The sequence below is a fragment of the Chionomys nivalis genome, chromosome 21, assembly GCF_950005125.1.
Source record: "Chionomys nivalis chromosome 21, mChiNiv1.1, whole genome shotgun sequence".
NCBI lineage: Eukaryota > Metazoa > Chordata > Mammalia > Rodentia > Cricetidae > Chionomys > Chionomys nivalis.
The window spans coordinates 34,956,132-34,970,146 of record NC_080106.1 but is presented as its reverse complement, the minus strand read 5'-3'; the positions used below and the strand labels follow the sequence as shown (position 1 = coordinate 34,970,146).

The following is a 14,015-nucleotide window of genomic DNA, read 5'->3' as shown; positions in this document are numbered from 1 at the left end:
ATGACTGATATTACATATGATAGTAGTTTTATTGATTGTATTGGATGGCTGCCTGGCTACTAGGATTTTAATCTATTTTGTTTTCTTCGGAGCAAATGTATTTGCTAGCATAAGGACTATTTAAATGATGGCAGAGTCTCAGTTAGGCAGGAGACACCACACTTAGCTTCTGGGAGTCTCTGTTGCCTCCAAGTACTGCGTTCAGGTGCACAGCACAGCTCAGTGACTATGGTGTGCTTGGATCAGCTCTCGTGGGTAACTTAGTTGTTTTTATTCAGTGTTGGGTTTATTTGTGGGAAAGATAGACTGAGCATGCAGCATATGGACATTTTAGATGATCTCATTCCCAATAATAAGCTAATTATTTGTATGTTTGTGGATTTGGTATGGCAAGTAACAAGTTTGAGCTGTCACATGAAGGGCTTTTTGAGCAGAAGACCACTTCCTGTTTTCATAAAGTCACATTCCTGAACAAGTAAGCCAAATCTAGAAGTTAAGTCTTTCCGTTTTTTGTTACCTCTTAATTAAACAATAAAATAGCCTGTGTAGTAAGGTCCATTGTAAGGCCAGGGTCTGAAGTGAGAACTTTCCCGTGTGGAGACTGTCCTGGAATTTCAACTAGAACACACTCTGTCGGGGCATTTCAGCCTTTGGTTAGGATTTACAGTGCTGCTGTTCTTGTCCTCCGCTGCAAATGCACACAGGAACAAGTTTAGACTTGCCAGTGGTGGCTTTGTAGCTTATAACCAGTGGGTGCGGCTTCCTAGCTATGTGCAAGAATAGGAGTCGATTTTTAATATTGGACCTTTTGTACTAGAGGCGAGCAAGTAAACTGGAGTATATCAATACAGAGTTCAACCTCTTAGTATTCATTTGCCTTTCTGGCAGCAGCAGGCTTTTATTTATTTATTTTTTGCTTTAATGTTTCCTCTAAAGAAAAAGCATCCTATATCCGGAGACCTAAGGTAGGTGGTAACTTTCTTTGGAAGGAAACAAAGGAGGAAAGTCTAAAATAGACCCAGTGAGACAAAACCAGGCGTGGGTGATGCATACATTAAGGTACACACTATGTGTGGAAGTGTGCTTCATGCCTTTGGGTCGGCACTATGCATGAAAATGCAGAGGTGTGGCAACAGTTTTTAGACACTTGCTAGCAATTTCTATGGAGCTGTTCGGTATTCTTAAGCCAGCACTGCACAAAGGGCGAGTTAGTCGGCTAGGGCTATGTTTACTTTTCTGCTACAAACATTGGCAGTTACCCTTGGGATAGTGGCTGCTGAAGTCAAATGTCTGTATTTCTGTTCTGTTGGATTAATGTGTCTAAACGTTTATTACTGTATAGAAAAGCATTTTAAAATGTTACCATTAGGGCTCTGAAGAAAGGCTTTCTTCTCTAGAGTATGTATATGAGAAAAAAATCATACACCAATCATTTTCCAGTGGTTTACCTCTAAGTATTTCTAGTAATTTTCACTGTAGAAAAACTTTTTTATGTAAAAAAGTTTAAGAGAGTTGATAAATTTTTGTGTGTTCAGAAATCCAAAGACCAGACCAGTAGTAGTTTTAGTTAGTTAACAGATGCCTATTAAATGTGTATTGAATTTAAGTAAAGTTTTAGTTTTCATTGAATTCTTAGACATACATTAAAATATCAGTCCCCCAAAATGTAAATTTGCCAAAACACTTTATCACTCATAATGAAAGAAAATGATTATTTTAAACTATTGTAGAGTGGATGCCAGTGTAACTCTTTGACTTTCTGTGACCCTATAGGCAACTTCCCCATGATTAGTGATGATCTGGTGAACTCTTACCACCTTCTGCTGTGTGCGTTAGATCTAGTTTATGGAAACGCCCTACAGTGTTCTAATCGCAAAGAACTCGTGAACCCTAATTTCAAAGGTAAGTTTATACGTGAAACATTTGACAGCCCATGTTTCCACAAGATTTTACTTTTGGGAATTGTTCCCCAAATCCAGGTCTGCTAGCATCAGAGGACCGAGTATCGGAACTTCGCCATGGAACTGTCAGAGTACTTAGACTGAAGAGTCAGCACATCTGTGTTTCTTTAAAGTTTTATTTTATCCTGTGCATATGAGTGTTGTGTCTACATGTGGTGTTTATGTACCACATGCATGCCTGTGCTCTCAGAGGCCAACCAGAAGGAGAGTGTCAAATCCCGTGGGACTGGACTTACAGATGGCTGTGAACCGTGGGTGCTGGGAATTGAACCTGGGTTTTCTTGGAAGAGTAACCAGTACTCTTAACTGCTGAACCGTCACTCAGTCCCTAACCCTCCACCTTTAAAAACAAAAGCAAATGTCATCACTAAAATATCATTTAGTCTTAAATGAGAACTTTAGAAGCTTTTGAAAAATACGTTGAAAAAAGATAACTTAGAAACGGAGTGTATCAAAGATCACTCTAAAGTTACAGTAGTATTTTTGACTGTTAGCGAGTTTTGTGCACTCCAGGTAGCACAAAAGAATTTACTTAAAGAATATCATTTCACTTCTTTTGCTATAGGAAAATAAAATTCTAAAATAAAATCTTTATTCTCTAGGTGACAAGTATGAGAGACACACTCATTTTGGCAATGCATAGATTATGCTTTAAATTATGTAATTGCTATAAACCATACGTGTGAATACCGAGGATCTATAGTCTAATCGGCACTGCTGATTCTGTTTGAAGAACACTGTGGAAGAATTCTGATTGTCAGTCTGGCATGGTTTCAATTAGAATTTCAACTTCCCTATCTATCAGGGTTGATTTCAGAATTAGTGGAGTTAGCTACTGTAATTACCTGCTGCTCAAAAGGTTTGAGATGTAGCACTGCAGATAGATTCCATGCCAGATTGCTTGCCTTACCTGAGTGTTATCTTCAGTTTATAGAACAAACAAAAAAGTAGAAAAACAAAATAAAAATAAGATTTTAGATTGCATTTAAGATTCTTTAGATTATGCATGTTCTTCTAATAAAGATGAAGCAGGTATCTGAAATTCAGGTCTACATTCTAAACCTTCTGGTCCAAGCATTTTGAACAGGGAAAACTTGACCTTTCCCCTTTCTGTACTCCTTTCCCTCTTCCTTTCATTAGGAACTGAGTCCAGGGCACCCTCGTCTTATGATGTAGCTATTGCTTCCATTGGATAGTTTATGTTTTCTTCTATTTTTACCTCCTTTAATTTTCTTTGAAAATTTTGTGTTCTTGTGAAAGAGTACACTGTGAATGAGTATAAATACATCTAATATAATCAAGTCAAAGTGGATAATTTTTGAGCTGTGTAATTAAAACAATTGTTATATTTTAGTGGGGGGAGGGGCAGGGAGGAGGCATGTATATACCACAGCACACATGTGAGAAACCAACTTGAGGGAATCAGTTGTCGTGGACCAAACTCAGGGTGTGAGGCTTGGAAGTGGGGCTTTACTTGATGTGCCATCTCACCAGCCTGAATTGGGTAATTAATAATAATAATAATATCTTATTGTTACATATAATAATACATATTGTTGTATATAATAACATATAAATATATAATATAGTTGTATATTATATATTAATACCTAATATATTATTATATGAAATAAAATAATTTATGGTGACAATGATGATTGTTTTTTTGAGACAGGTCTCTCGCTGTTGTGGCTCTTGCTATGTAGACCACACTGGCCCCGAGCTCACAGAGATCCACCCTGCCTACTCCTGAGTGCTGTGATTAAAGGCGTGCACCACCACACCCGGCAGAACTATGTGATTTGTTAAGTGAATTTTTAAAAATTTGAATGTAAAGCTCATTTGCAGAATACAGTTCTTACTTTTTTAGATATTCTTGCAACAACTTTTTAAAAAGTTTTCTAACAATCTATAGTCACATAACAAATCATTTGAGTGGTGATGTACTTTGTTCATTTCCATTTAAAAAAGTATTTAATTTATAATGTAAGTAGTCATCTCTTTATGTGAGACAGGATGTTATAGCTCAGGCTGTCCTTCCAATTCACAACAGTCTGGCCACTGGAATATTGTGAGGCAATGTGTCTGGGCTAAAGTGCCCTTTTTTGTTTCTTTGTACTGGGGATGCTACATGTCCAGCTCTCCATTTTCTGAAGCATATATAAATTAGATACACATGCCAATCATATCCTGAGCAGACTCACGAATATTTATGTTAGCTAACTGATGCTGACCTGTCTCTGTTCTGTGATTTCATACATCATAGGCTCATCAGAGGACTGCCACCCTAAGGATTCTAAGCCTTCCTCTGACCCACCGTGTGTCATCGAGAAGCTCTGTTCCTTACACGACGGCCTGGTGTTGGAGGCGAAGGGAATAAAGGAGCATTTCTGGAAACCCTATATTAGGAAACTTTTTGAAAAAAAGGTTTGTAAGCAATGACATAAGCATGCTTTCTGGATAAAGAGTTGGTGGCGTGTAATCTAAGGCGCTCCTTTCATCCTAGCTCCTCAAGGGGAAGGAAGAAAATCTCACTGGCTTCCTGGAGCCCGGCAACTTTGGGGAGAGCTTGTGAGTAGTGTGCTGCAGCGTGCTGTGACACCGAGTTATCCCGGGGGGGGGGGGACATGGGACGACCTCAGTCTCGGCCCTGTGCTCTGTGCTCAGATGCTTCAGTACTGTGTGGGAGAACTCGGGAAACAACAGGTCTAGAAACGTCTACTTGTTTTTGTTCTGCTTAAAGTTTTATTAGTCAGGATTTTAGATTATAAATTTTGAAATTAAGAAATGCTTTTGTGCCGGGTATGGTGGCACTCGTCTTTAATCCCAGCACTCAAGAGGCAGAGGCAGGCGGATCAGAGTTCAAGGCTGCTTGGTCCACAGAGCTAGTTCTGTGGTCACACAAAGAAATCCTATCTCAAAAAAACAAAAAAAGAGAAAAAAGAAATGATTTTGTAGCTAGATATCAGGGTACATGCCTGACATCCCAGCACTTGGGACCTGGGGAAAGAAGACTATAAGTTTGAGGCTACTTTGTTTAAAATAAATAAATAAATAAAAAGTTAAGAAAAGGGAACAGAAGACAGGTTTTTGGAACTTAAGAGGTGACAAGATATGACAGTACCAGGTCTTCAGAGGTGCCAAGAACAGCGGAGGAAGTGTTCCTACATGATCTTATACCAGTTATAGATCACCCAGGCTCACTATTGCTTATCCTCAGTTTAGTATAATGTAGCGTATTGAATGTGTGCTGTCATTTGCTATTCTTATCAGCTTATTGAAGGCAGGTTGGTTCAGGGTCCCTACCTTGATACACTGTTGAAAAACTATGCTCAGTGTGTGCTGGACATACAGAATAAATCAAACTTTTGTAATGAGCAATTATTCTATTAAAATAGGACTTTGAAAAACTTACCAGATTTTATAGTAAAAATGAAGTATGTGCTGTGGACCATGAGCTGAAATGGCGGCCCTGTTTCCCCACAGTAAGGCTGTTAATAAGGCTTATGAAGAATGTGTGTTAGCCGCTGGGAATCTGGATGAACGGATATTTCTTGGCGAGGATGCTGAGGAGGAAGTTGGGACTCTCTCGCGGTGTCTGAATGCTGCCTCAGGTACAGAGAGTGCGGAACGAACGCAGGTGAAAGACATCTTGCAGCAGCATCTTGACAAGGTGAGCCCCGTGGGGGAGGGAGGCTGGGACGAGGGGAAAACGGGCTTCTGCTCACTGTTCATGATCCTGTGTGTATGTATGCTTTAAGTGCTGTGGTAAGGAAAAGAAAATTCAAGTTAGCGTATTGGTTTATTTTTTGGTTTAGCACCAACTTTCAAATATTTAATTAGGCGTGAGAAGGGAACTGGCCGTTAGTCTCAACAGCTATGTTTTGCTGGCAGTCTTTGCTTTTGGGAAGATGGGCTGTGGTATTCACTCTACACGGTGGAAACAAGAGGTATTTAGGAAATATCAGTCAACTCTAATTGGAGCCTGTGGATCTGCAGTCTAATCTTTAAGAAAATTCTGATGAACTGAAACCAAATTTTAAGATGATGAAAACTGGTGACTCTAGTTTTCCCTTCCCCATAACCGAGAAGCTTCAGACTTGACACTGGTCCACTTGCTTCTCTCTCTCTCTTTCTCTCTCTCTCCTTTCCTTTTTTGTTGATGAGACAGGTCTCACAATGCTTGCCAGGTTAACCTCAAATTCATAGCAATCATGCCTCAGCTGCCTAAGCGCTGAGATTACAGACATGAACACCATTTGATGATACTCAAATGTTTTCATATGCTAGGTTATGTTCTGGACTCTCAGAAATACAGCAGTGGACAAAACAGCAGCAAACAGCCTGTCCTAAAGAAACTTAATTTTAGCTGGGAAAGGTAGACAATAGCTAACCAAGTAGTTAAATGTGTTGGATGATGGTACATAGGACAGATAAACTAGATAATACGGAGTGTTGTGGATGGGACAGAAGGTATGGACTTGGGGTCCACTGTAGACATGGTGGCTGGAGTGCTCTGAGGGGTTAGTATTAATAGAGTCCTGAGTTAACTGAGGAGGAAAGCCTTGGGTACAGACGGAATTGATTTGAAGCCGGCAGAATAGCAGCAACTCCTAAGATCTGAGGTAGGAACATGTCTGATGTTGAAGGCATGGTGAGAAGGCCTATGTGGTAAGAACATAGTTCCTAAGGGAGAGTCTCAAGATGAGGGTGCAGGGAGGAGGTAAGAGGCCTCTTAGTCTTTGGAAGCCATTGCAAGGACTTTGGCTGTAGTTGAGATGGAATGTTTCAAGAGAGTATTTGGAAAGATGACCCCCTACATGATCTAATGAACATTTTTAAAGGGCCTGAGAGAGGTGGGCTCAGGGCAAGAGAATGTTAAGAGGCTGTTTTAGCAACTCTTCATGGTGGCTTGGTTTATAGAGATATTTGTATTTAGACCACATTTTAGAAATAGCATCCACAGGACTTAGTGATAATTTGGATTATGACGTTATTGGGTGAATGATGTAAGTGTACGTCCTTATAAATGCCTCTGAGGTCCTGAGTGAGCTGGTCGTGTTGCTTGTGTGTTCACCTCCTCCTGTTCCCCTCACCCATTCCACCTTTTTCCATTCTTCAGATATGCCAAGCATGCCACCAGCTCAAAACCTTTACCCTGCCACCTCTGCCTAGATACGTTTCTTCAAGATACTCATGTGGCTTACTTCCTCATTTTTTCTGTTCTCTGCTAAGCTGATTCCTGTCAAACAATAGCCCAGCACACTCCCACCCTCAAGACTCCATTTCTCTTACTCTGCTGTTGGTGCCTCGTAGTAAATAAGTAGGTAATTGAACTGCTCTGTCTTTCTGTGTTAGAATACAGGCGCCAGGAGGGCTGCAGCTGGTGCTGTGTACAGTTATCCCTAAACTTCTACTATTGATATTTATCAAGAGGGAAGCTCGAGTCTGGGATTTAAAGTGAGGGTTATTAGCACATTGTATTTGAGATGTCTTTTGGGGATCCTGGTTGACTCACTGAGTGGGGCAGTTTAGAAATGTATTACCGGAGCTTCCCAGAGAGGTTGGAGTTGTGGTTTTATGTTCTGAGTCAGCTGGGCATGGATGGTTAAAATCAGGAAATGAAGATTCCCATTGGTGAGTTGTTGAAGAATAAAGATGTAAAGGCAGAGTTCCGGAGCACACCAGACCTGTCTCTCCTAGAGAAAGATGCATCCTAGTTGTTTTGATTTTTTTGAGACAGGATCTCTCTATACCTCTGTCTGTCCTGGAACTCTCTATGTAGACCAGGCTGACCTCAAATTCACAGAGATCTACCTCTCTCTGCCTCTCAAGTGCTGGGATTAAAGGCGTGTGCCTCCATACCTGGCCTAGTATTTTTTTTTTTTAATATTTATTTATTATGTATACAATATTCTGTCTGTGTGTATGTCTGCAGGCCAGAAGAGGGCACCAGACCTCATTACAGATGGTTGTGAGCCACCATGTGGTTGCCGGGAATTGAACTCAGGACCTTTGGAAGAGCAGTCAATGCTCTTAACCACTGAGCCATCTCTCCAGCCCTGGCCTAGTATTTTTTATATCAGCTCTGTACCCTGTAAGAGAATGCACAGGGAATCGCAAAGCTAAACCTCTTACTAGTACCACAACACAGGGAAGCCCCGCGCTGACGTGGAGGACTTCAGGCAGGAAGCTGTGGTTGATCACACCTAGATTCTATGAAACCAGTGCTGCTTGTGAGTGAGACTGCTTTATGTGCTGCTGGCTGCTATGACTTCTTCACATGTATCCAGGACATTTTTATCTCACAGGACAGGCAGGGATGTGGGCAGTGCAAGAAGCCAAAATACAGCAGCCATCTGCTGCACCTAATCTACCCAGACCATCTTATTACCTTTAAATAATAATAAGAATTTCTTCGTGTCTGTAGCTAAGACGTAGAACACATATTCATTTCCATTTAGTGAATGGTTTGTGCCTTCCTGTGTCCTGAGAATCGAGGATTTTGTTCTGTTACTAAGTGAAAGCTTTGCTAAGCATTTCAAAGTCTAGGGTAAGAACTTTCAGTACTTGGGGAAAATGCTGAATTCTGAGTATTAAAAATGCTTTAAGCTAACAATCTTTTAGAGTTTCTTTAAAAAGTTGGAAAAGCTGATTTGCTAGTATATGTATTCATGTTTAAATTCTTGCTCACATATTTTTCATATGCATGTTAAATGTTTGCCGGCTTGCTCCTCTGAAAACCTGTCTGCTTGAGAGGAACTGTCATGGATTCTAGGAACTAAAGTCTGGGGGTGACTGATGAGGACTTGCAGTGCATCAGATTTTCCTTTTACTTAGTATTTATTTAGTTTTGAAATGTTTACCTTCTGAAGTAAATTTGATACATTGGTTTTTATTTAGGCCAGATTCTAGCCATTGCTTTCATGTCGTTGAGTGTCACTCCCCAGCAGTGGACTGAAGCTGTGGGAGTGATGTTCTTAGTGTTTTCAATCCTGATTTCCCTGTGTGCTGAGCATGGGCTCTGAAGGGGAGCTCCTAGAGAGATAGATAGAGCCCGTATGTGTAAGTCACACTGTGCCATTGCGCTCCGCCCTACACTGGCGTAGACTTCAGCTGTAAGATTTACGTAAAGAGAACTTTTAGTTGCCTAGACTATGTATGTATTGTTCTTATTTGGGAGAACGTGTTTGGATAATAGAAGCTCTGAGTGGAATTATGTTTAAATTCTCAAAATGGCGATGTTTGATATACTAAAATCTGTTGATAGAAAATCTCATTGTCTTGAATTCCTATTTGTGGTGTACTCTAAGGAAACTTAATTTTTGTCCTCTAGTCTAAAGCACTTAGAATCTGCACACCACTGACTGGCGTGAGGTATGTTCAGGAGAACAATCCTTCAGTGACCCCCGTCTCCACAACTACATACAGCCTAAGTCGCCTTCACACCATGCTGAGTGGCCTCAGGAATGCACCCAGTGAGAGGCTTGAACAGATACTCAGGTTGGTTTTAATTTTGTCTGCCTTCCAAGAGTTAGTTGTTGACCATTTTTCAATTTCTTACCATAAATTTTCAGTATTAGTGCCCTACCAAGTTGCCCTTTCACGGTCTTGCATTCATTGTATAGCTAGCTTTATTAATCAATAAATGATATAGCAATATAAAATGTATAAGCAAGCATACATGGTGGTATTTGCTTGTAATTCCATGACTCAGGAGTCTGAGACAGAAAGATCACAAGTGCGAGGCTAGCCTGGGCTACAGAGTGAGGCTCTGTCTCATAAAGAAGCAATGTAAGCAGAAAACATAGCTTGCTCAGACTTATTTATATGTGGCATAGCAGACGGTAACTGCAGTAGGCTCTGAATAGTTTCATGTTTGTCAGCAGCAAATGTAAAGGAGTAGCACAGCCGGCACCCGCCCCCATCCGAGGCCTTGGGAGGGAAAGCAGGAAGACTGCTTCAAGGCTGTCCTCCACCACCTGAGCTTGAGGGCAGCTGGACTACGTAAAGCCCGGTCTTAAAAAGAGCACCCCCAAACCAAACAACGAAACAAAAAAACATGTGCTTACATGTAGGATAATTCAGAAAAATACAGTTCATAGATGGAATCTACTGTATAATAAAAATATTAAAACACTATATAGTTAATGTCAATAAGGAAATTTACATACTTAAAAAAATAAAATTCTGGCATTATCCAGAAAAAAGCAGGTTTATTATTCTAATTGTTATAAATCTATTGTTTTTTTTTCAAATTTTGTTTTACACACTTTTTGTTTGTTTGTTTGTTTTTGAACAGTCCTAGCTGGTCTGGAATTCACTATGTAGACCAAACTGGCCTAACTTATGATCCTCCTGCCTCTGCTTCTTGAGAACCTGGGATATATATGACGCCAACCTGGGATAAATATTTTTCCTAACTAGAAATACTTTTGTAATTGTTAAGAGGTTGATCTTCTAGATCTTGATCATAATAACATTTTGACTTGCATCAATACTTTACATCTTGACATTTATATTTAAAATTCACATATACATAAAAGAGAAAGGAACAGCCAGTACTTTGTTTCTGTTCCCTGTTTTTTCTCTCACAATATTATACTTACATACTTTTGACCCCATTCAGAACTACTGATGAAGGAAGAGTCGGAAAAAAATATGTTTGTATGTCAGGATCTAATGCGGTCCAAACTGACCTCAACCTTCTAAGTAGTCACAGATGACACTAAACTCCTGGTGTTCCTGCCTCCACTCCCTAGTGTTGGGATCATCAGCATGTACTTCCATGCCATCTCTTGGTGGGTCCCAAAGCACATTTGCACCCTGATAGCAGGGTATTTGGGGGCATAAAGTTACCTTCAAATAGACCAACCAGGTAAGTTCACTTGCCTCTTGGAAAACACTAATAGTTCTGTTTTGGAAGCACAAATTTATTTTGAAGTCTTGAGCAATTTCTCATACTTGAAAAGGGGAGTTTTTGAGTCAGAGGTTCAGAGAATTCTGACAGCTCACCAAGTGCCGCAGCACCAGCAGTAATCTCTGTACTCTTCCACTGGAGGCCACAATTTGTGAGTGGTTTTCGTAGGTAGTTGCCACCTCTGATTTCCCACTCGTGGATCTGTGGACAGTCTGCTTTGTATGAACCACAATATAGAAACTTCTCGTTTACTACTCCTGCTGGAGCTCGGCAAGCTAGAAGTGGCATTGCTTAAAAGAGTGGCGATGGTACAATAGTGGTTACAAATATCTCAGACTGTCTTATTCCCAGATGTTTAGAAAGTTGAAGGAGGGGGGTGGAATGTCAGTGACGGTAGAGGGGATTGATCTAGAACAAAATTCTGAAGGGTGGCTCAGATTTGAAAAGATTGGAAGCACTCAGTGTGTCAGTCACTTAGTTTCTGCGAGCTCTGTGGAACACTCCTAACCTGGGAAGGCCTACTTTAGTTCTTTGCTCTGCCCAAGGCTCATGGAGTATCAGTAACTTTTCAAGAAAAACACAATAGGTGGAATGTAATTCTTATTTGTTTGTGCATAACTCGGGCTAGCCTTCAACTACAGAGGTAGTAGAGGATGACCTTGACGTCTCTGAGTCTCCTGCTGTCCCCAGAGTCATGCAGTGCTGGTGGAACTCACCGCTTCATGCATGTCCACCAGCTCAGAGCCATCTCCAGCTCACAATGTGCTTCTGTGTATAACTTAGGCAAGTTGATTTGAGAAAGCCCATTCCAAAGTTCCTAAGACTTTATGGTTTGATTGTATAGATGTCCTGCAATATGAGCTTATTCTGGTAATATAGAATAACAAAGACATTATCTATAAACCTCAACAATTTCCATCCATAGCTAACTAGGCTAACTGAAGTTCAAGGATGATTACTTTCCCTTTGTATTTCACAGTCCTCTTTATTCTTAAACTTGATTATGATTCACAATGAACAGTCCATGTTTTAGTGGCTTCTTCCAAAGTTAGATTTTTCAGATGACCTTTATATGCCTTGAATTTAGAAGCATTTTATTTTTATCTTTCCAATGAATTTGGTAGTGGGCAATTGACAAAACATTCTGGGAATTTGGGTGCGCACAAAGTCCTATGCATAATCTGAGTGTATTTTCTACCTCACCTCCTCCTCATATGGGAAGATGAGAAAGCTGGCCTGTAGACTCTACTGCTGAGATGTGACCTTGTGACTTAGATAGGATATGGTAGTTAATTTTATGTGTCAGTTTGGCTAGGTTACAGTACCTAATTTTGCCAAACACCGGTCTGGATGTTCCTTCAAAGGAGTAATTATTTACTTTTTTTTGAAACAGGGTCTTGGCCAGACACATGGCCATGATCCTAGTACTTAGGGCTGAGCAGGAGGATCATAAATTCAAGACTAGCCTGCATTACAGAATGCAGCCATGTTACAGATCAAGTCTGTGTACTTGAACTCACCATGTAGTCCAGGTTGGCCTTAAACTCATTATTCTCCTGCCTCAGCTGCTAGAGTAGCTAAGAGAAGCATTTTAGATGTATGTTATAAAAGCCTATATTGTAGCCAAACCTTTCAGATCTTTTTATAATCTCTAGTCATGACAGCTTTAATCCTAGATATTATTAATAGAATTATATATTATCAGTAGATGCCAGGTAGAGCCAACTTTTTTTTTTTGATAAATGATGCATGATTAATAAAAGCTTGGAGACAAATTGGGGTTCAACCTGAAGGTCAGAAAAGCAAAATAGTCGGGCGGTGGTGGCGCACGCCTTTAATCCCAGCACTCGGGAGGCAGAGGCAGGCGGATCTCTGTGAGTTCGAGGCCAGCCTGGTCTAGAAGAGCTAGTTCCAGGACAGGAACCAAAAGCTATGGAGAAACCCTGTCTTGAAAATAAAAAAAAAAAAAAAAAAAAAAAAGAAAAGAAAAGCAAAATAACCAGCCACTGGCTCTTACCTCGACCTCAGTCCGAAATGGAGATCCTGCTTCCAGGATCTCAGAATGAGACTGTGTCTGAGAGCTATTTTCTCCCATTTTATAATCTTCTCTAGTTCTGGGATTAAAGGTGTGCACCACTGGGATTAAAGGCGTGCACTGCCCAGTTTGTATGACAACTAGTGTGGTTACTGGGATTAAAGGTGTGTGTCACCACTGCCTGGCTGTAAGGCTGACCAGTGTGGCTGTTTTACTCTCCTGATCACCAAGCAAGCTTTATTTATTAAAATACAATTAAAATACTGCTACAGATAAACTTTAAAGTATATGTATGTATTCATAAATAAAATTCTACACTTTATTACATAGTTATCTCTAGTTCTGTATCACAAGTATGGAACTTTTTTGTAATTTTATAGGCTGGCTAAAGTTTTGCTATGTATGTATATTTAATCATATACATGCATATGATCAAGTTAAAACATAGTTGTTTAAATATACAATAGTTATAATTTGATGATTTATATCTGTATGTGTATGATCAAATTAAACAGTTGTGATCAGATTAAAACAGTTGTTATAAAAGCCCCAAAGGTAATGATCTGTATGACACTTCTGTACTGAACATATATTGCTAATAAAAAACAATCAAATGAACAAGAGGGTGAGAGAGATGGTTCAGCTGGTAAAGTGCTTGCTTTATATAAGAACCTGACATTTCTCCCTATCTCCCACATAAAAAGTTTGGTGGCAAAGGCTTAGAACCTCAGTGCTAGGTCAGAGACAGGTGGATCCCCAAGGCTGCTGGCCAGCCATCCTTGCTTAATCAGTGATCTCCAGGTTCTCAGTAACAACAGGTGTATATCTGCTGAGGGACAACCTCTGAGGTTGATCCGTGGATTCCACAAACATAAGCTCACACTTGCACAGGTCCCCACACATGTGTGCCCATAAATATTTGAACATACACATATATAAACTCTCCACACACAAATAATATATTTAAAAGTCAATGAAATAAGCCTCATATGGGGGAATTAAAAAATGCCAATATTGGCTTCTATGTGCTGCTTATAGTATAGGTTCTGTGCCCCTTTATTATTTTAATTTTTTTCCCAGGAGTTCTTCCCAGAAGTTT

The 14,015-nt window shown here is 40.1% G+C and overlaps 1 protein-coding gene across 1 annotated transcript in view; it reads left to right on the top strand.

The window, feature by feature from the left end:
* Rbl2 (RB transcriptional corepressor like 2) overlaps positions 1-14,015 on the top strand; it is a 50,782-nt gene that overhangs the window by 8,276 nt on the left and 28,491 nt on the right. The window contains exons 5-9 of the mRNA XM_057753684.1: positions 1,774-1,902; positions 4,228-4,388; positions 4,468-4,532; positions 5,448-5,634; positions 9,298-9,464. Coding sequence (XP_057609667.1) covers positions 1,774-1,902; positions 4,228-4,388; positions 4,468-4,532; positions 5,448-5,634; positions 9,298-9,464 — 709 coding nt within the window. The remainder of the gene's footprint in view (positions 1-1,773; positions 1,903-4,227; positions 4,389-4,467; positions 4,533-5,447; positions 5,635-9,297; positions 9,465-14,015) is intronic.